This window comes from Mobula hypostoma, chromosome 9 (assembly GCF_963921235.1).
Source record: "Mobula hypostoma chromosome 9, sMobHyp1.1, whole genome shotgun sequence".
In the NCBI taxonomy this organism is placed as follows: Eukaryota; Metazoa; Chordata; class Chondrichthyes; order Myliobatiformes; family Myliobatidae; genus Mobula; species Mobula hypostoma.
In genome coordinates, this window is record NC_086105.1 from 136,241,875 (window position 1) to 136,267,849 (window position 25,975).

At 43.7% G+C, this 25,975-nt stretch overlaps 1 protein-coding gene across 5 annotated transcripts in view; it reads left to right on the forward strand.

Moving 5' to 3' along the window:
• Positions 1-25,975, forward strand: part of LOC134352094 (phosphatidylinositol transfer protein 5-like) — a 169,406-nt gene that overhangs the window by 123,493 nt on the left and 19,938 nt on the right. For all 5 annotated transcript variants that reach the window (XM_063059272.1, XM_063059276.1, XM_063059275.1 and 2 more), the window contains exon 3: positions 3,881-4,029. In XM_063059272.1, coding sequence (XP_062915342.1) covers positions 3,881-4,029 — 149 coding nt within the window. The remainder of the gene's footprint in view (positions 1-3,880; positions 4,030-25,975) is intronic.

Below are 25,975 nucleotides of genomic sequence, written 5' to 3' on the forward strand. Positions count from 1 at the left end.
ATAGTAGTACACATAATACACAATAATTTATGAAGGTAAGGATGAAATCTACAGCTGAATCACACATAAATAACAAACTAAAGTGCATTAATATTAACGCAAACAACAGGAATTCTGCAGATGCTGGAAATTCAAGCAACATACATCAAAGTTGCTGGTGAACGCAGCAGGCCAAGCAGCATCTATAGGAAGAGGCGCAGTCGACGTTTCAGGCCGAGACCCTTCGGTGACGAAGGGTCTCGGCCTGAAACGTCGACTGCGCCTCTTCCTATAGATGCTGCTTGGCCTGCTGCGTTCACCAGCAACTTTGATGTATGTTGTTTGCATTAATATTAAATTTTGTAAGGTATGGAACAGGTAAACCACTGGCACTTCGAATACGATGCGGCCGGGAGTTCAGAAGCCTAATAGGCTAGGGGAAGAAACTGTTTTTTACCCTGACTGTTTTTGTTTTATCGATTGTAGTCTTCTGCCTGATGGTAGAAAGTCAAAGAGGATGCCGGCTGGATGGATGGATGGGATCCTTAATAATACTAAAGGCCCTGCGTATACAGCGCTCCTGATAAACGATCACTTAATCATGGCTGACATTTTTTTCTTCAACACCTTTCTCCCCTAACCACTAACACTCTTACCGATCAAGAACCTATTGATCTCTGCCTTAAATATACCCAGTGGCTTAACCTCCACAGCTCCCCTGTGTCAATGAACTCCACAGATTTGCCACCCTCTAGCCGAAGAAAATCCTCCCCATCTCGATTATAAAACAACATTGCTTTATTCTGAGGCTATGCCCTTGGATCCTAGACTCTCCTATTAATGGAAGCATTTCCACTCTATCCAGGCCTTTCAGTATTCAGTAGCTTTTAATGAGATCCCCTCCTCATTCTTCATGCTTCATTATGCTCTTCATTCATAATCTCTCTGTAATAAAGACTATGCAAAAGAATAGTAGGACCTTTGTCTCATCTGACACAAATCATAAGTGATCAATCACTGCTGGAAGCTCAGTGCTCCTCCTGTGCTCGAGGATTACCCTGGACGTACTGTATATTTGCTCAAGTGTCCGGAGTAGGAACCACAGGAAGGGTTGGGGGAATAAAGTGATGGCATTTACTTTGAGGCCAAATATATCTCCCAGAAGATGAAGCAACCCAAGCCATCCAATTCCACTATTGAGGTACTTTACTTAGTTCATCCTTTTTTACCCAAGGATTCCCCTATTCCCAAGTGATTGTATTTGTGTCCATTGGTCACTTGTGCTTCAAAACCTTTGAGCACTTTAAACAGCCATGGATCAACAAGAACACTTCATTGTCTGCAGTACATTTCACATGTCCTGAATTTGTGAAGGAATCAAGATAAATCCAGGTTTATTTGCTCTTTTGTTGCCTCTTATTCCATCATTTCTCTCTCTCTCTCTCTCTCTCACCTTTCTCTCTTTTGTCTCTTGCCTCTCCACCTCTCTTTCTTTCTTGCCTCCCTCTCTTTGTCTCGTTCTCTCTATCTCTCCCTCTTTCTCTCTTACACTCTCTTGACCTTTAATTATAGAGTTATAGATGTTTTTCTTTTTGCTGATTCACAAGCTTTCCATGGTCCTAGAAGCTGTTACTATTAATGACCTTTGAATTAAATTATCCACTGCAGCATTTTCTCTGAAGCAATTTGTGGGAACTTGCGTTGGCTGTTTGTCAGTCTTTGTGTGTAGCTTTACACTGATCCTGTTTTCTTTCTTTGTTCTTCAGTGAATGCATGCAATACAATGAATCTCAAGGTAGTATATGGTGACATATACATACTTCAATAATAAATTTACTTTGAACTTTGAATTTGCTTTTTGCCAACTGGCTACTGCAGTTGCTACAAATGTACCTTCGCCTTGGAAGAACTCTGTTCATAGGAGCACACGGTGGGGTATCCTGTCGCTGTGAAAATCAGGAGCAATCTAGATTTTTGTGTCATTCTCTAGCATTGAACTCCCAAAGTGCCAATGATCCTTCCAATCATTAAATTCTTTAAAATTTGCAGGATGATTGCCTGATGTAACAGGACTGCAGAACTTTACAGTGGTGCCAATCATCTGACCCATTGCTGTTGCGTTGGCCTTTAGAAAATTGTTGTCTGCTTTCCCTTAAAAAATAATGTTGCTTGCTCAAGAACCCGTGGCTGTGACTGTGGATTTCAGCTGTAGTAGTCCTAGAGGAGGGGAGGAGGAGATGGTGGCGCGACGCAGTGCGTGCGGCCGCTCTGAAATGATATCGCATTTGTTAAATGGGGCCGTGCACAATTCTGATTTGATGGAAACAAATGTGAAGAAGCATGGAGGAACATCTGGAGAAACTTCTGAAATGCCTGCTTCACTGCTGCTGCTACTGTACAATCGAGAATCTCCAGAGGGGAAGGCCCCAAATCCTCGGCTTTGCCTATTGCCTGTTGCCGGGGCCGGGGTCGAAGCGCTCGGCAGAGATGGTGCTCGGTGTCGGAGGGCTGGTTGGAGGCTCGAAGTTTTCGGACGGACTCAGAGTCAGACTGTGGTCGGGTGCTTTCAGGATGCTGCATCGGCAAGTTTGCGGCACTGGAAGCTCATGGCAGGGAGAGTTTCTCCCTTCAACCGTCTGCGTGAGATGTTGGGACTTTCGAAAGACTTTGAGACTTTTTTACCGTGCCCATGGTCTGTTCTTCATCAAATTGCGGTATTGCTTTGCACTGTTGTAACTATATGTTATAATTATGTGGTTTTTGTCAGTTTTTTTTAGTCTTGGTTTGTCTTGTGTTTCTGTGATATCGTTCTGGAGGAACAGATCGTATCATTTCTTAATGCATGCTGTACTGAATGACAATAAAAAAGGACTGCGTGTCCTCATAATCTAATCTAAACAGGAACATCTGATGATTTCTTTCAGAGCTGCATGCAAAGAGTCACCACTTTGCCATCTTGAATTCAGGTAATTAAAAGTTTAACCACATCCTTTCACTGGACTCTGCTGCCATTATTGGTTCTGGTAGGAGGTGGGGCAGGAGGAATTCAGAGGAAGGTTTTCACACTGCAAGTGGTATGTGCCTTGTAGTGGTTAGGACAGTTACATGACGACACAAGAGACTCATGAATGAAAAAAAATCGGAAAGTTATCCGTTAGGTGGTTAGATTGATCGTGGGGTAAGTTTATATGCTCTCAGCCACTTATATTAATTACCTCCTGTACTTAATAAAGTGGCAACTGAGTGTATGTTCATGATCTTCTGCTGCTGTAGCCCATCCACTTCAAGGTGCAATTTGTTGTGTGTTCAGAGATGCTCTTCTGTAAACCACTGTTGTAATGTGTGGTTAATTGAGTTACTGTCACCTTCCTGTCAGTTTGAACCAGTTTGGCCATTCTCCTCTGGTCTCCCTCTTTAACAAGGTGTTTTCACCCACAGACCTGCCACTCACTGGATGATTTTGCTCTTGCAAGATTCTCTGTAAACTCTAGAGACTGTTGTAGATGAAATTCCCAGGAGATCAGCAGCTTCTGAGATACTCAAGCCACCCTGTCTGGCACCAACAATCATTCCACAGTCAAAGTCTCTTAGATCACATTCCTTCCCCATTCTGATATTTGGTCTGAATAGCAACTGAACCTCTTGACCATGTCTGCATGCTTTTATGATTTGAGTTGCTGCCACACAGTTGGCGGATTAGATATTTACATTAACGACCAGGTGTACAGGTGTACCTAATAAAGTGGCCACTGAGTCTAGCTTGGCACCACATCATGGGCCTATGGGTCTGCACTGTGCTGTAGTGTTCAGTGAATGGGAGGAATATGCTTCCTGCCCTCCAAATCGGGAAAGGATCGGATTGTTTGAAGCTAATCCTGTTGTTTTCCTTTTCTGATCACAGTACAGGATAGGACAGCTGTACACCATCAGCAAGCACAGCCATGAACAGAGCGACAAGGGCGAAGGTGTGGAAGTGGTTAAGAATGAACCCCATGAAGATCCCGTTCATGGAAAAGGCCAGTTCACCGAGAAGAGGGTGCATTTGTCCAGGTAAGGCACCGTAAACTGGCAGATGGGGCAAAGGCTTCTCAGCAACTGGAAGCCCACTCAAAAACCTATGTTGATAACTATTAGGAACTGATTACATAGTTTTATAATACTGTAATGTTATTGGTAGTGCTTTAATTTGTTCTGTATTTCATTTAAATACATAATTTATTACTCAGTTAAATGTTATTTTGACAAACTAGAGAAAATCTGGAGTTTCTGGAAATCCAAAGCAACAAACACAAAGTGCTGGAGGAACTCAGCCAGCAGGCCAGGCAGCATTAATGGGAAAGAGTAAACAGTCGAGGTTTTAGGCCGAGGCCCTTCATCAGGGCTGGGAAGGAAGTGGAGAAGTCTGAGTGAGAAGCAAGAGGGAGAGGGGTGGAAGAAGTACAAAGTGGCAGGTTGGGGTAGGGGTAGTAAAGGGCTGGGAAGTTGATGGGTGAAAAAGATCAAGCCCTAGAGAATGGGCAATGTGAGAGGAGAGGACAGAAGACCATGGAAGAAAGGGAAGGGAGAGGAGCACGGGAAGAGCTTGACAAGCAGCTGGGGAGATAAGGTAAGAGAGGGACAGTGGGATGGGGAACGTGAAGGGGAGAGGGGCAGTTACCGTAAGTTAGAGAAATTGATATTCGTGCCATCAGGTTGGAGGCTACCCAGATGGAATGTAAGGTGTGGCTCCTCCAAGCTGAGTGTATCCTCATCACAGCTGTAGAGGAGACTATTGTTTGACATGTCAGAGTGGGAATGGGAAGTAGAATTGAAATGGATGTCCACAAGGAGATCCCGCTTTTTGTGACGGACAGAGTGGAGGTGCTCGGCGAAGCGGTCTCCCAGTCTGTATCAGGTCTCATCGATATACAGGATGCCACACTGGGAGCACAGGATACAGTAGATGACCCCAGCAGATTCTCAGGTGAAGTGACATCACACCTGGAAGGACTAGTTGGGACCCTGATTGGCATTGAAGGAGCGGGTGTAGCACTTGTTCCGCTTACAGGGCTAAGTGCCAGGAGGGAGACCTGTGGGGAGGGTCGAGTATTCAAGGGAGTTGCATTGGGAGCGATCCACGTGAAAACGGGGAGTGGGAGGAGGGAAAGATATGCTTGGTGGTGGGATCCCACTGGAGATGGTAGAAGTTACGATAGTTTGTCTTTTTTTTATACCTTCTTAACTATTTCCATGAAGCTTCAGCAAATTTCGGGGCAGATGATGAATTGGGCCAAAATGTATCCCAGTTATTTGAAATCCACTGTATATATAAATTGTTCATGGGTCCATTCAGAAATCTGATGGCAGAGGGAAAGAAGCTGTTCTAGAAACATTGAAAGTGAGTCTTCAGGCTCCTGTACATCCTTCCTGATGGTAGCAATGAGAAAATGGTATGTCCTGGGTGGGGTCCTTAATGGTGGATAGAGTCTTTTTGAGAGATCACCTTTTGAAGATGTCCTCGATGCAGGGGAGGCTAGTGCCCATGATGGAGTTGGCTGAGTTTGCAACTTTTACTGCAGATTTTTGTTTTGATCCTGTGCACTGGCCCCTCCAATCCCAGACAGTGATGCAACCAGTTAGAATGCTCTCCATGGTACATCTGTAGAAATTTGCTAGAAAATTTGGTGACATTCTGAACCAAATCTCCAGATACAGTACTGATACATTGAAAAGCTTGTCTTGCGTTCTGTTTGTACACATCAGATCATCACACAGTGCATTGAGGCAAAACAATGTAAAACAGTAACAATGCAGATTAATGATTTAACACGGGGGAATGAGCTGACCTGCCCACTGAGTTATCCCAAGCAATGATGCCAGTGGGAACGTAGAATCAGTTTGAGTTAGGTGGAGATGAATGACAAAATGGGGGGAGAAAAGGAATAAAGGAGGCTTCGCCATTCAGTATAAGTTGACACATTGTACGGGTTCACATGAGATGCTGCAAATGCTAGAAATCTTGAGCAACACACAAAATGCTGGGGGGGGATGGTCCGGGCCCAAAATGTTGACTGCTTATTCCCCACCGTAGATGCTGCCTGCCCCGCTGAGCTCCTCCAGCACTTTGCTTTACTTTGTTCATTTTGGAAGGCAGTCGATTAAGGACAATGTCTGCGGAACTCACTGCATTGTCGCCTCCTCGTTGAAATTCCACAGCGTCCTCCAGCTTCATGAATCCCAGTGCCATAGGGAATTGAAAGACTGGCTCAGTTTTCCTTTCAAGACCTTTGCAAAATAAGCGAACAGCAGGGTTCTGTGGACTGCACATTACACACATCTGCGGCGTTCAACTCTTGGAGTGCTGCAGATGGAAATGTGCCTTGTAGCTGACCGAATCTGCGCTGACCATCAAGTACTTGCTCACACTAATCCTATGCGAATCTCATTTTTAATCTCGTCAACTCCCTTCATATCCTACCACTCATCCACACTTGGGCCACTTAACCTACTAACTCTTTGTTGTAAAACTTATCAGCTATTGGAAACACCCAGATAGCCTGTATGAAGCAGGGAGGTGTTATTGTAGTTATGGTGGGCTCAGGGTTAATTCTTGCAATCAGATAAATAAATGTTTCCAAGTGATTCAGTAGCATGCTTTACAAAAAGTAAAATACTCCTGTAATCAGCTATTTCATTTTTTTATTTAGTTAATGGCATTCACACTCAGTGGCCACTTTATTAGGTATACTCATACACCTGCTCATTAATGCAAGTATCTACTCAATGCATAAAAGCATGCGGACATGGTCATGGTTCAGTTATTGTTCAGACCAAACATCAGAATGGGGAAGAAATGTGATCTAAGTGACTTTGACTGTGGAATGATTGTTGGTGCCAGGCAGGGTGGTTTGAATATCTCAGAAACTGCTGATTACCTCACGCACAACAGTCTCTAGAGTTTACAGAGAATGGCACGGGGGAAAAAAATCCAGTGAGCGGCAGTTCTGAGGGTGAAAATGTTTTGTTAATGAGAGAGGTCAGAGGAGAATGGCCAGACTGATTCAAGCTGACAGGAAGGTGACAATAACTCAATTAACTACGTGTTACCACGGTGGTGGCAGAGGAACATCCCTGAATGCACAAACACATCGAACCTTAAAGTGGACAGGCTACAGCAGCTGAAGACCACGAACATACATTCAGTGGTCACTTTATTAGACCCCGAATTTCATCCCTGATTTCCTGTCAGAATCAGGATTAATTTCCTGTTTATTATCACTGTCTTACAGCATGTGAAATGTGGTGCTTTGCAACAGGAGTACACTACAAAGACATAGAATTACGATAAATTACAAGTAAATAAATAGTACAAAAAATGGAATTAAGTGGCAATACTCATGGGTTCATGGATCATTCAAAAACCTAATGGTGGAGAGGAATCATTGAGTTTAGGTCCTCAGGCTCTTGTACCCTTTCCCGGATGGTAATAACAAGAAGAGGGCATGTCCCGGATGGTGTGAGTCCTTTGTGATAGATGCCACCTTGTTGAGGTATTGCCTGTTGAAAACGTTCTCGATGGTGGGGAGGCTTTTGCCCAAGACAGAGCCGGCGAAGTCTACAAACCTCTGCAGTATCGTGCAATCCTTAACATCGGAGCCTGGAGCCTCCATACCAGGCTCTACTGTACATCTATAGGACCGTCTCTACTGTACATGTGTAGAAATTTGTAAGAGTCTTTGGTGACATCCCAAATCTCCTCAGATCCCTGGTGAATGGTGACAGAGGCTATGGTTGCTGTAGTACTGGTCCCAAATTTGCTAATGGAAACCGAGGACCCACTGAAGGTCTCGCTCCAAATATCATCCAAGTTTCCCAATGAATGACCTGTGCCTACTTCTGTCTCTTATGAGGATGTGAAACTTCTCGCTGTGACTCACATCGCTCCATCTGGCCCCCAGTCAGAGACTCACTACTAGTTCCCACTTGTTTACTTGAGTCAATTTTAGTTCGGTTACTGAGGCCACCAGACTAAATTAAAAAATGAAAAGATCCTATCTTCCTTCAGGTGGGTGTCCTATTCGAGAGAGCAGCTTAAAATCAGCTCCTGTGTGCACCAAGGTAGGAAAATAATGGGCTCAGTTCTCACTGACCACTCAGTACCGTCTTTAGTTCAGCTTGATAGAGTTTCGATCTACTTTATGATTTTTCATGAGAGTTGAACCTCTTCCCTTTAAACATTAACATGTCCTTCCCCGGAGAGGTTTAAACATTAAGTGCCAGTGACGTCAGGAAGCTATGGAAGACAAATTCTTTAATCTTGCAGTGCAGAGAAATCATTTGGGATTAGTGACATAACTTCGCAGGCTCTGATGTGGATCCAGCTGACGGCTCCCACTGCTTCACATCATCCAAGTCTTGCTCTGAGTCTTGGTCCTGTATTGGCAGTCTAGCTTTGATTTTATTCTATATCATAATTTCCATTTTGTTCTTGGCTTTTTATTTGTACCCAATGTGTAGCACTTGACCTTTTGTAATTAAAGAAGTAGAAGGCAATGTTGAAGACTTTTGTAACTTTTTAAAATTTTGTTTGTACTAGGAAAGTTCAGTGCTATTAAATAAATGTCAGATGATTGTCCTTAACAAGGGCAATTAGTGCAAATGCAATTTAACACATTGCCTTGCCTAACACGTTAATCACATACCATGGTGCAAAATAACCCAGTTTTATAAGATGAACATTGACATTGCTGAATAATACCTCAGCAATTCACTGCAGGAGTCTGGTGCAAGCCAGGGTGGTGTTGCTTCAGTGAACTCTGACTTCATAGAGTTATAGTCTTTTGCACGGCACTGTATTTGTCACTTGCGTTGATCACCAACACATCTGAGGGTGTGCTGGGGGCAGACTGCAAATTTTGTCATGCATTCCGGTGGCAAGATCCTGGATATTGGAGGAAGGCAACGATCCGAGGGTTACGGAGCTGCTGGAGACTACATGGAAAATGATAAAGGCCATGAATTAATTTAATTGCTAGTGAAAAATATAAATTACATCATCAGGTGTTTTAAAATAACCGTATAACCATATAACAATTACAGCACAGAAACAGGCCATCTCGGCCCTTCTAGTCTGTGCTGAACTTACCCTATCCTAGTCCCACCGACCTGCACTCAGCCCATAACCCTCCATTCCTTTCCTGTCCATATAACCTCCAATTTAACTTTAAACGACAACATAAAACCTGCCTCAACCACTTCTGCTGGAAGCTCATTCCACACAGCCACCACTCTCTGAGTAAAGAAGTTCCCCCTCATGTTACCCCTAAACTTTTGTCCTCTAGCTCTCAACCCATGTCCTCTTGTTTGAATCTCCCCCACTCTCAATGGAAAAAGTCTAACCACGTCAACTTTATCAATTCCCCTCAATTTTAAACACCTCTATCAAGTCCCCCCTCTACCTTCTACACTCCAAAGAATAAAGACCTAACTTGTTCAACCTTTCTCTGTAACTTAGGAGATGAATCCCCGGCAACATTTTAGTAAACCTCCTCTGTACTCTGTCAATTTTATTGACATCTTTCCTATAATTCGGTGACCAGAACTGTACACAATACTCCAGATTTGGCCTTACCAATGCCTTATACAAATCCAACATTACATCCCAACTCCTATACTCAATGCTCTGATTAATAAAGGCCAGCAAACCAAAAGGTTTCAAATCAAAGGATTTTTTATTTCTTCAAAGATATTTGTACTCTATTACTTTTAGTGTTTTAAAACTAATTAATTTGCTATTAATTTCCCTTAGGTTTGCAGTTAATTTTTAATATTTTTTATGACAGCCCTAATTCCACAATTGAGTGTCTTCTCCTGTTCAGTTTTGGGAAGGAAGTAAATGGTTTATTCCTGGGTGCTGGCTAGTACCACTTTGATCCTTGCTGAAGAAACATGTTATTGCTCAGTGTTAATTCTGTCAAGGATCAAAGTGTGGTTTTCAAACGGAAAAATTGTTCAGACTCCACTGCATTCTGCCTCTTCTTCCCTGGTTATTATTGAGCAATGAGAGTGGCTGCCTTTAAATAAGAGGAGCTACTGGGAAGACCCATTCCAGTGTAATCGGAATCAGAATTGGATTTAATACCAGCGGTATCTCTCGTGAAATTTGTAACTTAGTGGTAGCAGTACAATGAAATACATGACAAATAAATATAGAGAAAAAAATCGGGAGTTTAATTAAGAATATATGTGTCTATTAAATAGTTAAGGTCAAACAAGTAGTGCTAAAAAACAGAAATAAAGCAGTAGTGAACTCGTGTTCATGGGTTCAACGTGCATTCAGAAATCAGATGTCAGAGGGGAAGAAGCTGTTCCTGAATTGCTGAGTGTGTGCCTTCAGGACTCTGTACCTCCTTCTCGATGGTAACATGTCCTGAGTGGTGGGGATCCTTAAAGATGTCTTGGATACTATGGAGGCTGGTACCCATGATGGAGCTGACTAATTTTACAAGTTTCTGCAACTTATCTCAATTTTGTGCAATAGCCCCCCCCCCCACCCCGACCCCCCACCAGCCAGTCAGAATGCTCTCCCTGGTACATTGACCCAAACCTGATGATGATACGGGTTGGGTGGATTGTAGGTTAATTCCTTGGGCTCAGATAGGATCAAAAAACACAAGAGATTCTGCAGATGTTGGAAATCCACAGCAACAGGCACAAAATGCTGGAGGAATTCAGTAGGTCAGGTAGCATCTGTGGAAAGGAATAACGAATCGGTGCTTTGGACTGAGAACCTTCATCTCCTGTCCTGACATTGACTCTTCATTCCTCTCCATAGATGCTGCCTGACCTGCTGAGTTCCTTCAGCATTTTTGTGTGTCTTACTCAGATAGGATCGACTCTTTACGTCTCTTACCTGTGCTGCTGTGTGAAGCTGTAATTAGGGCAGCATTCCATGCACCGATAAGCCAGCAGGAAGCACAAAGGATCACAGGACGTGAGGTTACCCGGGTCGGGCAGCAGTGCAGCATGAGGCGCAGAGGTCTGAGTGCAGAGGCCACAGAAAGCTGCTGAACAGTTTGAGCTGTGACAGAATGGCAGCCCTGTCTCTCATCTGCTCCTCAGGATTTGCTGTGTGTTCTGGGTTCAGGCCAAGTTTTACTTTACTGCCAGAGGAACCTCTTGGGGGTGCACTTAGGCAGAACAACAGTAAAACGGAGTATTTTCACTGCCTAGAACAAACCATGTGTCCTCTTGGCCTGAACCCAGAACAAACAGCGAATCCTGATAGGCACGTGAGGGATGGGGCAGCTGCTCTGTCCTGGCTCAACCTGTTCGGCAGCTTTCTGTGGATGTTGCTGCATTCCTGCCCTTAGACTTTCATGCCTCATGCTGCACTCTTTCCCATATCTACCCGATGCAGACAACCTCGCGCCCTCTCACGGTTTGTTGGAAATGTCAGCAAAACCCTCACCCAGATACCTTTTGGTTTCTTGTCCTTTTTATGCATTATTGGATAGAGGTTTGGAATCTATCACTTGGGTTTGGAATCTCCCCCGGCCTCTACAATTGCAAGGTGATTACCATACAGAATCTGTAGTAAGTGATTACCAGAATTCCTTATTCAAAAAATAGAAACTGCAATTCCTCTTTTAACCTGAGTGTTTTACACACTTTCTTACCACTTGACCTTATCGTCAATATGTCAGCATTTACCCTTTCCTGTTCCTGCTGTTATTACCATTTTATTGAGTCCTGATAAGGGATCTCAGCCCAAAACGCCAACTGTTTATTCCCCTCCATAGATGCTATTTGACCTGTTGAGTTCCTCCAGCATTTTGTGTATGTTGCTTAACTTTACTTCATTGTGAGTTTTAAATTGCACTTCCAGGGATCATTAATGATTATGTTGTTATCCTGGATGGGAACAAATGGTTCCATTGCTCGTACTGTTAGAATGAAGGCAGTGCTTAGATGGTAAGGCTCTAGTGAGTTCTTAAATACCTTTCTCAAAATGTCAGTATTCTAAAAACCTCTTTGGATAAGATTTGGAATAGATGCCCATGACGTCCTCCTTTTACCAGAGTGAGGTGAGTGGCTGTTCTTTGGTTACCATGGAAACAGGTCAGTTGGCCCACCATTGGCCATTAAGCACTCTCTGATTCTACCCTAATCTGTTTTGTTCACCCCAGAGTGCCATCAACTGTTCCTCTCCTCCAGATTCTACCACACATTTACACACTCAGGAATCTTACAGTGGCCAATTAACCCTCCAACCTATTTGATTGACTGAATTTATTAGTAGTTTCCAGAGTGAGACTCTGAGCTTCTGTCAGGGTCATTAGGCCAAGTCTTTGAATGGCTCATCCAGTCAATGCTGCTCTTCCTTATCCTTAATGAAGTCATATTCACATCCACCTGACATAAAAAAGCCCAATTTTGCAACTATGATCCTTTGAATTTCATTGAGAAAATGGTCTTTCTCTCTGTCTCGCTACTTTTCACTTATTCTTTCCCTTTTTTCTTTCATTTCCTTTCCCTTTCTCTTTCAGTCTCCCTCCCTCTCTCCACCTCCTCCACCCTCTCTTTTGCAGTCCCTTGCACTTCATTATGGACACAATAAGATTTTTAAAGTTGTGCACTTAATGCAAGAGGCATCAGTACTCCCTAAAGAAGCCCATTATAAACATCATAATGGATCTTGCTCTGGAGTATAAAGACAATCAGCTGGAATTCAAACATAACTGGATTTTACCCATCCTCTGTCAGCTTGTATTATAAATTTCAATTTCTGTCACAGTGGAACCTTCAAAGTATCACAAATAAATTAGTTTCTGTATTTCTAAAAAAAAATCTCTGCTCCACAGCACCAGACAACTTCATTCCAATATCTTTTTATAAAATGAGGGACTTGATTTCTATGATTCACAACTCACTTCTCCCTCTTTCCTTTGGGAATGTGCGTTGTTCCTTTTATGCCCTTGCCAGGACTGGAAATTGAAAACATGGAAAATCATGATAAACGGAACTGTTTAATGGCTTCCCTTATCCAGCGAGGCTGGTGTGATCAGTACTGAGAAGTGGTGAGAAATATAGTGCACTTTGTCACAGTTTTGCAATAATATGCACCTTATTGATCATCAAGGTCAGGTTCTGCAAGAAAAGCGTCTCAGGATGCCCCAAATGCTTCATAATCAATGAAATATTTATCAAGCATTAATATACATTCAGTGGCCACTTTAAAATGGCTTTTGAGTGTATGTTCATGGTTTTCTGCTGCTGTAGCCCATCCACTTCAAGGTTTGACGTGTTGTGCGTTCAGAGATGCTCTTCCGCACACCACTGTTGTAATGCGCGGTTATTTGAGTTACTTTCGCCTTCCTGTCAGCTTCAAACAGTCTACCTTCTTTCCTCTAACCTCTCTCATTAACAAGGTGCTTTAGCCCACAGAACTGCTACTTACTGATTTTTTTCGCCCGTTCTCTGTAAATTCTAGAGACTGTCATCTGTGATAATACCAGAAGGTCAGCATTTTCTGAGATGCTCAAACCACCCCGTCTGGCACCAACAATCATTCCAGTCAAAGTCACTTAGATCATATTTCTTTCCTGCACTGATGTTTGGTCTGAACAGCAACTGAACCTCTTGACCGTGTCTGCATGCTTTTATGCATTGAGTTGCCGCCACATGATTGGCTGATTAGATATTTGCATTAATGAGCAGGTGTACCTAATAAAGTGGCTATTGAGTGTAATTCTCTGTCAGGATGGTGTGTGGCTTGGAGGGGGAGCTTGTGCCTCCATGCGTTTGAAATCATTGCCGTTCTTGGTGGTAGCGGTGGCAGGTGTATGCATAGATACACTCAGCTGACAGGATGGTGACAGCAAATAGCCACGTGTTACAACAATGGTGTGCAGAACTGCTACGTGCCTGTTTTTGCAGAAACATGGCTCCAGGACAACATCCCATGCACCATCATTGTTCAGGCCAGGACACTCAAAGGACTTGTGATACGTTATTTTTTGTGACAGTGTTTTTCTGCTACCATAACTATATGTGCAATACGTGCTGTGTATGACTGTTGGTACTCTGTTTTGTACATTGGCCCACACAACACACAATACATCGAACCTCCAAGTGCATAGGCTACGGCGGCAGAAGACCACAAACAGACACTCAGTGGCCACTATATTAAGTACAGGGGGTACCATAGTAACATGACCACAGAGTGTATATAGTAGCTGAAAGAGCACACTTCTAGGGAGAGGCAACATTTATAGTGAGCACAGAATAACGTAAACAGAGCTAAAAATGCTGAAACTTCTCAGCAGATCACACTGCATCTGTGGGACGAGAAACGGAGTTAATGGTTCAGGTTGAAGGTCCTTTGACAGACGCTTCATTTTTTTTAACACTGCCCAGTGTTTGTTTCAGCTCTATGTCACTTCCAAAATGGAATCAGAATCAGAATTGTTTATTTTCACCGATAAATGTTACGAAATTTGTGATTTTTAAAAATTATGATTTACAATAACATATACAGCATGTATGTGTGTGTGTGTGTGTGTGTGTGTGTGTGTGTGTGTGTGTGCGCGCGCGCGCGCAAAAAGTGAGGTAGTTTTCATGGGTTCATTGTCCATTCAGAAATCTGAAGGTGAAGAGGAAGAAACTGTTCCTAAACTGTTGTGCGTGCATCTTCAGGCTCCTGTACCTCTTCCCTGATGGTAATAATTGAGAAGAGATCATGTTCCTGGATGGTGGGTATCCCTAATGATGGATGTCGCCTTCCTGAAGATATCCTAGATGGTGGGGAAGTTTGTGCTGGAAGAGTCTATAACCCTTTGCAGCCTCTTTCTATTTCCCGCTTCGGAGCCACCACACCTGGATGCAAACAGTGGAGGGGCTGCATGATTTTTTTCCAAATCCCCATCCAAATTTAGTGAGTAGCGAGTACAGCGGGTGAAGAGTTCTGCTTATCGCAAGCCCAAAAGAGATGTTTTATTTTACTCAGCATGGTTTAACAGATTTTTGTTGTCCTAAATTTACATTCTTGGTTGCTCCCCTTGCAGGAGATCATTCCAAAGTTTAAAGTAAAATTTATTATCAGAGTACATACACATCACCACATACAACTCTGAGATTCCGTTCCTGTGGCATACTTAGCAAATCTATTGGCAATAACTGTAAACAGGATCTGTAAACTGTAAACATCAGGAACTGTAAACTGTAAACAAACTGTGCAAATGCAGATAATAAATAAATAGCAAGAAATAACAGCATGAAATAACAAGATAAAAGAGTCCTTAAATGACTGTAGTTATCCCCTGTTGTTCAAGAGCCTGATGGTTGAGGGGTAGTAATTATCCTTGAACCTGATGGTGTGAGTCCTGAGGCACCTGTACCTTCTACCTGATGACAGCAGTGAGAAAAGAGCATGGCCTGGGTGGTGAGGATCTTTGATGATGGATGTTGCTTTTCTACAGCGATGTTTCATGTAGATGTGCTCAGTGGTTGAGAAGGTTTTACCCATGATGTACTGGGTGCCTTTTGTAGGATTTTCTGCTCAACGACATGAGTGTTCCCATTCTAGGCTGTAATGCAACCAGTCAGCACACTTTCCACCAAACATTTATAGAAGTTTGCCAAGATTTTTGATGACGTGCCGAATCTCCACAGACTCCTGAGGAAATAGAGGCACTGTTGTGCTTTCTTTGCAATTACATTTATCTGATGTGTCCAGCACAGATCTTCTGAGATAGTGACACCAAGGTATTTAAAGTTACTGACCCTCTCCACTTCTGATCCTCCGATGATTACTGGCTCATGGACCTCTGGTTTCCCTCTCCTGAAGTCTACAATCAGTTCCTTGGTCTAATTCACATTGAGTGAGACGCTGTTGTTATGACACCGCTCAGCCAATTTTTCAATCTCCCTCCTGTATGCTGATTCATCACCACCTTTGATACGGCCCACAACAGTGGTGTCATCAGCAAACTTGTATATGGTGTTGGAGCTGTACTTAACCACACAGTCACAGATGTAAAGCGAGTAGAATACAGAGCTAAGCACACATCCCTGAATGCCCCTGTGCTGATGGAGATTGTGGAGGAGATGGTTTTGCCAATCCGAGCTGACTGGGGTCTACAAGTGAGGAAATCCAGGATTCAATTGTACAGGGGGTATTGAGGCCCAGGTGTTGGAATTTAGTCCTGACGAAGGGTCTCGGCCTGAAATGTCGACTGCACCTCTTCCTACAGATGTTGCTTGGCCTGCTGCGTTCACCAGCAACTTTGATGTATGTTGCTTGAATTTCCAGCATCTGCAGAATTCCTGTTGTTTGTTGGAGTTTAATGATTAGTTTTGAGTGGATGATGGTGTTAAATGCCGAACTGTAATCGATAAAAAGCATCAAGATGTATGCATCTTTGCTGTCCAGATGTTTCAGGGTTGTGTGAAGACCCAATGAAGTAGCATCTGCTGTAGACCTGTTGCTTTGGTAGGTGCATTGAAGTGGATCCAAGTTGCCACTCAGACAGGAGCTGATATGCTTCAACACCATCCTTTCAGTACACTTCATCGCTATGGATGCAAATGCCTCTGGGCGATACTCATAAAGACAGGTTACCAGACTCTTCTTGGGTATAGGTACAAGTGAAGCCTGCTTGAAGCAAGTGGTACCTCACACTGCTGGACCGAGAGTTTGAAAATGTCCGCGAATTCACCAGCCAGCTGTTCAGCACAGGTCTTCAGTACTCACTCTGTCTGGACTGGATGCTTTCCTTGGATTCACTCTCTTGAAGGCAGCCTCACGTCATCTTCAGATACTGAGACCAAAGGATCACCGGGAGACATGGGGGTGTGCGCATTGGTTCCTCCCTGTTCCAGTGATCAAAGCGAGCATAGAAGGCATTGAGCTCATCTGGAAGCAAAGCTCTGCTGTCCCTTATGTCGCAAGATTTAACTTTGTAGGAGGTTATGGCATTTAAGCCCTACCACAGCTGTCGAGCATCCCTCATTGATTCCACATCGCCTGTCAGATGGCTTTCCGGAGATCATAGCTGCACCTCTTGTAGCATTCTCGATCTCCAGACTTGAATGCCTCTGATCGGGGTCTCAGCAGATTCCAGGTTTCATTGTTCATCCAGGGCTTCTGATGGGGGGGGGGGGAGCCCTGAAATATGTCGTTGGGACACACTCATCCACAGCTGTTTTAATGAAGTCTGTAATGACCCTGATGTAGTCATTCATATCCTCAGATGTGTTCTTGAACACGGCGCAGTCCACGGACTCAAGGTAATCCTGTAACCGTTCCTCTGCCTGCTGTGACCACATCTTACATAGTCGTCTTGACCCCTTGCTCTTTAGGCTCTGTCCAAATGCAGGTGGTAGGAGTACAGGCAAATGATCCGACTAGCCTAAGTGCGCGTCCGCATTCCATTGTTTGTGTAAACAGAAAACGATTTACCAATCACAAACCTTGCTGTGTAAAACCACTTGCCTCTGTCAGTATCCTCCTTATGGACCGTGAGCTGGGCATTTGGTCCCATTATTGTCACTAACAAAGCTAATTTATATCAAAGTCAGCACGTTGGCTGTAAAGCTGTGTTGTTATGTCTGGCTGGGTTTCTGCTCAGCTACGATGGTGGGCAGGAAAGAAGAAAGGGGCTTGTTTTGCTGCCGCTGTTTTGGTGCTTGTGTTCTGCTGAACTTTGTGAGCATCCTTTGTTGGTACTGGAATGTACGGCAACACTTGCTGGCTGCCCCCAGCACATCCTTGGGTTGTGTTGTTAACACAAATGATGTGTTTCACTGTATGTTTCGATGTGTAGGTCATAAGTCGATGAATCTGAATTTGTCTGCAGGACATTTTGCTGGCACTTGCTATACGATAGTCACGTGCTGGACTGAAGGTGATTGAAAAGGCACCATTTTTTATGGGGATTTCTGGGGTGTGAGGTGGTCCTGTCACTAGTATGATCATGATAAGCAACAGGTTAACTACTTAACCGATCAGACGGAGGGTGTGCAAATAAGTGGTACGAAATCTGGATCAGGTAGAACAGAATGATTCGTCTTGTGTCCACTCAGGTTAAGAAACAAAACAGAGGGATAGAATGGTGAGGAAAAGAGACTGGGGTAAAAAAAAGTTTTTAAAAGATAATCTCTTTAAATCATCAACCATAATTAAATGCCACTGTTGTAAAATGCTCAGTGCCAGTGAAGTTGAAATTTAACTCCAGTATCCTAGTGTTTATGTTACCCGACCAGGCCCCTGGTAGCAATTCAGACACTAGAGTTCAAATCCCATCGCAGCATCGGAGGAATTTAAATTTAGTTAATAATCAAGAGTTTAGGAAAACAGATGGTCTTGGAGATAATAACTACAAAACCACCAGATTGTGGTAAAAAGCCATCTGGTTCACTGATACTCCTGACAGCAGAAAATGTGCCATTCTTATCTACACTGAACCATCAGCCAAGTGACAAGTGCCAAGAAGAGAGGATATGAGCACCTACCTTGAAGGTTGAAGGCACTCCCATCATCCTCATGCCCTACCATCCACTCCCTGTTAAAAGTAGGGCTGAAGTTAAAAACACAGGCTGCTCCACAGAATAAGAGATTGCATATGTAAGAGCCAAACGTTAAACCAAAGGACTTGTGTCAAACCAGGGAACATGGCAAAGTTATTCGCACCATTGAGGCTTGAGTGCAAACTGGCAGACCAGATGGATGTTGTCACTTAGCCTATCAAACATGGTTACAGGTATAGACAATTAATAGTTTTGGCACAACCAGGGGTCATTTTAAAAAAAAGAGGTTCTTTATTGGCAAATGGAGTTCAACCCAGGTAAGTGTGAGGTGGTTCATTTTGGTAGGTCAAATATTATGGCAGAATATAGTATTAATGGTAAGACTCTTGGCATTGTGGAGGATCAGAGGGATCTTAGGGTCTGAGTCCATAGGACACCCAAAGCTGCTACGCAGGTTGACTCTGTGGTTAAGAAGGCATACGGTGCATTGGCCTTCATCAGTCGTGGGATTGAGTTTAAGAGCTGAGAGGTAATGTGGCAGCTATATAGGAGCCTGGATAGACCCCACTTGGAATACTGTGCTCAGTTCTGGTCGCCTCACTATAGGAAGGATGAGGAAACCATAGAAAGGATGAAGAGGAGATTCACAAGGATGTTGCCTGAATTGGCAAGCATGCCTTATGAGAATAGGTTGAGTGAACTCGGCCTTTTCTCCTTGGAGTGATAGAGGATCAGAGGTGACTTGATAGAGGTGTGCAAGATATTGAGAGGCATTAATCGTGTGGATAGTCAGAGGCTTCTCCCCAGGGCTGAATTGGCTAGCATGAGAGGGCATAGTTTTAAGGTGGTTGGAAGAAGGTACAGAGGAGATGTCAGGTGTAAATTTTTTATGCAGAGAGTGGTGAGTGGGTGGAATGGGCTGTCGGCAGCAGTGGTGGAGGTGGAAACGATAGGGTCTTTTAAGAGACTCTTGGATGGCTACATGGAGCTTAGAAAAATAGAGGGCTATGGGTAAAGCCTAGGTAGTTTTAAGGTAGGGGCATCTTCGGCACTGCTTTGTGGGATGAAGAGCATGTATTGTGCTGTATATTTTCTATGTTTCTATGTTTATTCATCAGTTAGTATGTAGACTATACTTTTTCGGTGTCACCTTGTGTATATGCTTTGTCCTTGGATTGTTTACCTTTTATGTCGAATTATTTGTCTTTGTACTAGCTCTGGTTTTTCACCGTGTTTTGTGGGTGTCTCATTTGGGATCATGGGGATTGTTAAACTCTCTTTGTATTTATCACTTTTATTCAATTTGGGATAATCTAATTAGCACAGTAATGTCAATGCCCAGAATTCCTACGTGCTCCGTGGTGTATTTCGGGGGGGTGGGGAGGTGTGCCAACCGCTCTTTGTTGGGTATTGTGGTTGCTTGTCTGGTGAAATTGAAACTAAGTTCTTCTGTGTGTCATGAGTAATTTCAGTTCATCAAAGTTCTGTATTGTTTACCTGAGCTCTTGTTAGTTTTTCTAGTTAATTTTTGTAATAAATATGTAGTTTTGTTTGAATTGCTGAAGTCTCCTTGATTCCTGCACTTGAGTTTGCTAGTGACCCACACAAGCTTTTGTGTACTTATCATATTTGTGTACTCAGAGACAGCCTTAGTAACATTAATTTCGGCTGTCTGGCTCACTGTTGTCAAAAGGTTGTCGAATATTTATTTTAATTAGTTTCTCAATGTATCTACCCAGTCACATAAATACAAGAGGTTTCCCAAGGTGAATAATTCATTTTCCAACTTCCTTTCTGGTTTCTCAGAGAATATTCCAGGAGCATGATTGAATTCTCCCAATGAATACAACTCCAGCAATACATGATTACACCAAGACAAAGCCATCAATATAACTAGCAATCATCCACCCCATTAAGCATTCACTCGTTCCACAACCGGTTGCCATGTCTACCAATTTCAGACCAGCACCCTTGCATTATCTTAGAAATTGCTGGCATTTGTTTCAATTCCCTACCCTACCCTGAATCAAGGAAGCTGATTTCAGTCAGACATGGTGTTGAATCTGGAGCTGCACTTTGACCTTTCCAGATAATTGACCATTTTTCTATCACCTACCAATACGTGCCTGAGATAGGCGTATGGATGATAGAAAAATGGAGCGCTTACGTATGGGGGAAGGGTTACATTGAACTTGGAGTAGGTTGAAAGGTCAGCACAACATTGTGTGCCGAAGGGCCCGTATTGTGCTGTAATGTTCTATGTTCTTTCGGCCCAGCAGGCTTCCTTTCCTGAAGACATAATGAATCTGGTAGGTTTCATAACATTCTGGTGCTTCCATGATCATTACCACAGGTGCTAGCACTTTTAATGCAGACTTACTTAATTTTGGGAATTATAATGAGATATAAAAACCCCCTCTGAGCACTAATCTGGATGTTCATGTGCTATTGTACAGCAGCAATTCAAGAAGATGCAGAATCAAAGATCAAATTGTCTCCTGTGCCTTAATAGTTCCATGTTGTTATTGTTATTCCTCTCCATGCCTTGTGGTGCATTAGGTGGCAACCTTGCATTTTGTTTGTTTTTTATGAGGCCGAGTTGCTAGCACGATGCTCAGCCTATCATGGACGGAAGGCATACAGGGAGCTGGCCGGATTCGAAACTGGGAGCGCTGGTCTCGAAATCCGGTGCTCATGCCACTACACCACCAGCCGGCAATAGTTCCGTGCACCCATACTGTAAAGTGAATCATCACTAGCTTTGTCAGGGGCAAGCAGGTATGGGGGGAACAAATGGCTTGCCAATGAACACAAGCCCTTTTGGTGTCAGTGACGTAGCAGGTAGTGCAGCTGTCTCTCAGCTCCAGTGATCCAGGTTTGATCCTGACCTGTGGTGCTAGCTGAGTGGAGTTTCTAAGTTCCAACTGTGACAGCATGGGCTTCACCCTTGTCCTCAGGACTTTTCACTTTCCAATGATGTGTTGGCTGGTGGATAATTGTCTATTGCTGATTCTCTCAGGATTAGGAGGGTGGCAGGAGGTTAAGGGAAGGGTGGAATGGACACAAAAGATTCTGCAGCTGTTGGAAGTCTTGAGCAACACCCACAAAATGCTGGAGGGACTCAGCAGGTCAGGTAGCATCTATGGAGGGAAATAAACAGTCAGTGTTTCGGGCCGAGACCCCTCATCAGAACTGGAGAGGAAAGGGGCCGAAGCCAGATTACACCGCTGCTTGTAAGGAGTTTGTACAGTTTCCCTGTGACTAGATGGGTTTCCTCGAGTTTCCTGCCTCAGTCCAAAGACGTACTGGTTGGTAGGTTAATTGGTCATTGTAAATTGTCCCGTGATTAGACTGGGGTTAAATCGGGGGATTGCTCAGCTCGAAGGGCCAGAAGGGCCTATTCCGTGCTGTATCTCAATCTATCAATCAATCAATCAATAAGGTGGGAGGAGGGGAGGAGTGCAAGCTGGCAGGTGAAGGTGAGACCAGCTGAGCTAGGGAGGGGTGGGGTAGAATGATGTGAGAAGCCATCAGGTTAGGATGTTCAAGCCAGCAGGTTAGGATTAGAGTCATAGAGCACTAAAGCACAGAATCAGGCCCTTCAGCCCATCTAGTCCATGCCAAACTGTTATTTTACCCACTCACACTGACTGGCACCTGGACCATAGCCCTCCATACCCCTCCAATCCATGTACTTATCCAGACTTCTCTTAAATGTTGCAATCAAACCCGCCTCCACCAGTTCCGCTGGCAGCTCACCACCCTCTGAGTGAAGATGTTCCCATCAAGTTACTCTTAAAATACCTTTCACCCTTAACTGATGATCTCTAGTTCTAGTCTTGCCTAACCACAGTGGGAAAAGTCTGCTTGCATTTACCCTGTCTGTAGCCCTTAGCTTGGTGATGGACGTGCGAGGGAGATTAGGTTTTAGAAAAACAAGAGGGGGAATGGTGTTAATGGAAATGCTATAAGAGCTAGTATAGGCACAGTGGGCCAAATTACATCCTTCAGTGTCATTTATGGAAATGAGAGAAATAACCCTCCCTCGAGCCCACACACTATCTATCCCAGCTATGTACATTTGCAGTGCGACCTACATCTGGATTCCATCCCTGCACCATCTGTGTGCTCAGCCTTTCTATTCCATTTCAGACCTGGTTTCACCCAGAAATCAGCTGAAATTTCCGTAGACGTTAATTGGATGCAGTCTGGAATTCTTCCTGGCTCAAAAGTAATTTTATGCTAATCCGATCTTGTATTTCTGTCAGATCTCACTAATCTTCGTGCTGCAGCTAAGGTTTTTCTTCTTTCAAAGCAGGGTTATTAAGTGTCATATTATGTGTAATTTCTGCTGAAAAAATGTTCACCTTTCGTACAGAATAAATGCTCTTGATGTATTTACTGATTTTTCAATCCTGCACTTGAATGATTTCCTTTAATACTTCAGAAGTACTTCATTGGTTTGAAATTGCCCTGTGATGAGCTGAAATGGGATATTTGGATGTAAGTCTTTGTTTCTTGCCTTTAATGAAATGGCTCACTGTCGATAGACGGCCAGTTGTTCAGAAACAGCCCAACCTCCTCAGCACTGCCTGTATGCATTGTGCTCACAAGAGAGACAATGGTTAAGTAATGAAATGGAGCTTTCCTACAGGAACAGCCTCAGCCAGTGAAAAGCCCTCTGCCCAAAGGTGTTTTTTGGAAACTCTGAAGGAATTTAACCTCGCCTCAATGTCCTTGGTCAACTTGCAATGAGTAACTGTTTCCTTCACCTCTTGAAACAAGGATCAGAACCTTTGTTGTGACTGTGGTCAAAGTTAATAGCTGGTCATACAGAAGTCTTTGTTCAGCATAACAATAAGGCATCGTTCTGGAGACACTCTCAGTAGAGACTCACAAACCCAAAGGTACATCACATTTTTATACCCTTAAGATCAAAGGTCATAGTAGATGATTCAATACAATTTCAATAGTTACAATGACAATGTTTACCTCACTGCTTTGGGTTGACAAATGTTTCCTTTGAGATACATAGTAGAAACACTTTGTAATTGATAAGGCACTGCTGAAGGTCCAACGTCTTTGGGAGAAACTAATTAAAACAAGTATTCTAAAACCTCTGATATCAGAGAGCCAGACATCCAAAATTAAGGTTGTTAGGGCTGTCTCTGAGTACACAAATATGATAAGTACACAGAAACTGTTGATTGCCTATACCTGTGACTCAAGAGATATTGCAGATGCTGGAAATCTCTAGAGCAATACACACAGTGTGCTGGAGGAGCTCAGCAGGGCAGGCAGCAGCTAAAGATGGGAATAAACAGTCGACTTCTCAAGCCGAGACACTTCAGCAGGACTGGAAAGGAAGGGGGAAGAGGTCAGAATAAAAAGCTGGGGGAAGGGGAGGAAGAAGTACAAGGTGACAGGTGATGGGAGAGGACAGAAGAGCGTGGAATAAAGGGAAGGGGGAGGAGTGCCAGACGGAGATGATGGGCAGGTCAGAAGAGAGGGTGTGAGAGGGAAACAAGAATTGAATTAACTTTATTACTTACATCTTCACATACATGAGGAGTAAAGATCTTTATGTTACTTCTCCGTCTAAATGTGCAGTGTGCAATTTATAGTAATTTTAATGCATACTATTTAATATAATTAATATAGCATAGAAATACAGTTGTATCAGCGTGAATTATTCAGTCTGATGGCCTGATGGAAGAAACTGTCCCGGAGCCTGTTGTTCCTGGCTTTTATGCTGCAGTACCGTTTCCCCGATGGTAGCAGCTGGATCAGTTTGTGGTTGAGGTGACTCGGGTCCCCAATGATCCTTCGGACCCTTTTTATACACCTATCTCTGTAAATGTCCTGAATAGTGGGAAGCTCACATCTACAGATGCGCTGGGCTGTCCACACCACTCTCTGTAGAGTCCTGCGATTGAGGGAAGTGTAGTTCCCATAGCAGGCAGTGATGCAACAAATCAGGATGCTCTTAATTGTGCCCCTGTAGAAAGTCTTCAGGATTTGGGGACCCATACCAAACTTCTTCAACCATCTGAGGTGAAAGAGGCGCTGTTGTGCTTCTTTTCACCACACAGCCGGTATGTACAGACCATGTAGATCCTTGGTGATGTGTATGTTGAGGAACTTAAAGCTCTCAACCCCAGATCCGTCGATAGGGGTTAGACTGTCTCTTTTCCCCCTGTAGTCCACAACCAACTCCTTTGTTTTTGTTGGGGGGGGGTGCTGGGGGGAGGGGTGGTCAATGACTGGAAGTTCGAGAAATCAATGTTCATGCCAGCAGGTTGGAGGCTATCAGATGGAATATAAGGTGTTGCTACTCCAACCCTAGTGCAGCCTCATTATGGCAGTAGAAGAGACCACGGACCTACATGTCAGAATGATAATGGGAAGTAGAATTGAAATGGGTAGCCACTGAGATAATCATGCTTTTTGTGCTGGACAGAGTGAAGATGCTCAGCGAAGCGGTCTCCCGATCTGCATCGGGTCTCACCAATGTATTGGGGGCCACACTGGGTGCACCGGATACAGTAGATGACCCCAACAGACTTACAGGTGAAGTTTCATCTCACCTGGAAGTTCTTTTTGGAGCCTTGAATGGTAGTGAGGGAGGAGGTGTAGGGGCAGGTGTGGCACTTGTTCTGCTTGCAAGGATAAGTGCCAGGAGGCAGTTCAGTGTGGAGGGATGAGTGAAAAGGGAGTCACGTAGGGAGCAATCCCTGCCGTAAGCAGAAAGTTGGGCGAGTGGAGGAAGAAGTGCAAGGTGACAGGTGAAACTGGGAGGGGTAGAGGAGGTGTAATAAAGAGCTGGGAAGTTCATTGGTGGTACATCTGTCTTCTCCAACAGGATCCCACACTATCTTCCATGATCTTCTGTACTCTCTTATCAGATTACTCTTCTCCAGCCCCTTATCTCTTCCACTAATCAACTTCCCAGCTTGTTACTTCACCCCCTCCCCCTCTCCCACTTTCACCTATCACCTGCCACCTTGTACTTCTTCCTCCCCTCTCTCCACCTTCTTAATCTGACTTCTTTCCCCCTTCCTTCCGGTCTTGATGAAGGGTCTCAGCCCAAAACGTCAACTGTTTATTCCCATCCAAAGATGCAGCCTGGCCTGCCGAGCTCCAGCACATCCTGTCTGTTGCATATACCTGTGATCATGTTTGATATGCCAAGTGATGACATCTATCTGGTCTGCCAGCTTGCACTCAAGTCACAATGGTGCAATTGTTTGAACAAACCCATTGTTTTAACATTTGGTTCTTGCATATGCAATCTCTTAGTCTGGAGCAGCCTGTGCTTTTAACATCAAATTACTGTTTACACTTTACAAATAAAAACTGAAAGCTAACTGCAAGCTTCCTGAACTTATTTACATTTACAGTAAGAACTGAAGACAGGTTCTTATTTGGATTAATATCTGCTATATTCACATAACTCCAGAATAATCCCTAACATCTTTTCAAAGTCAAT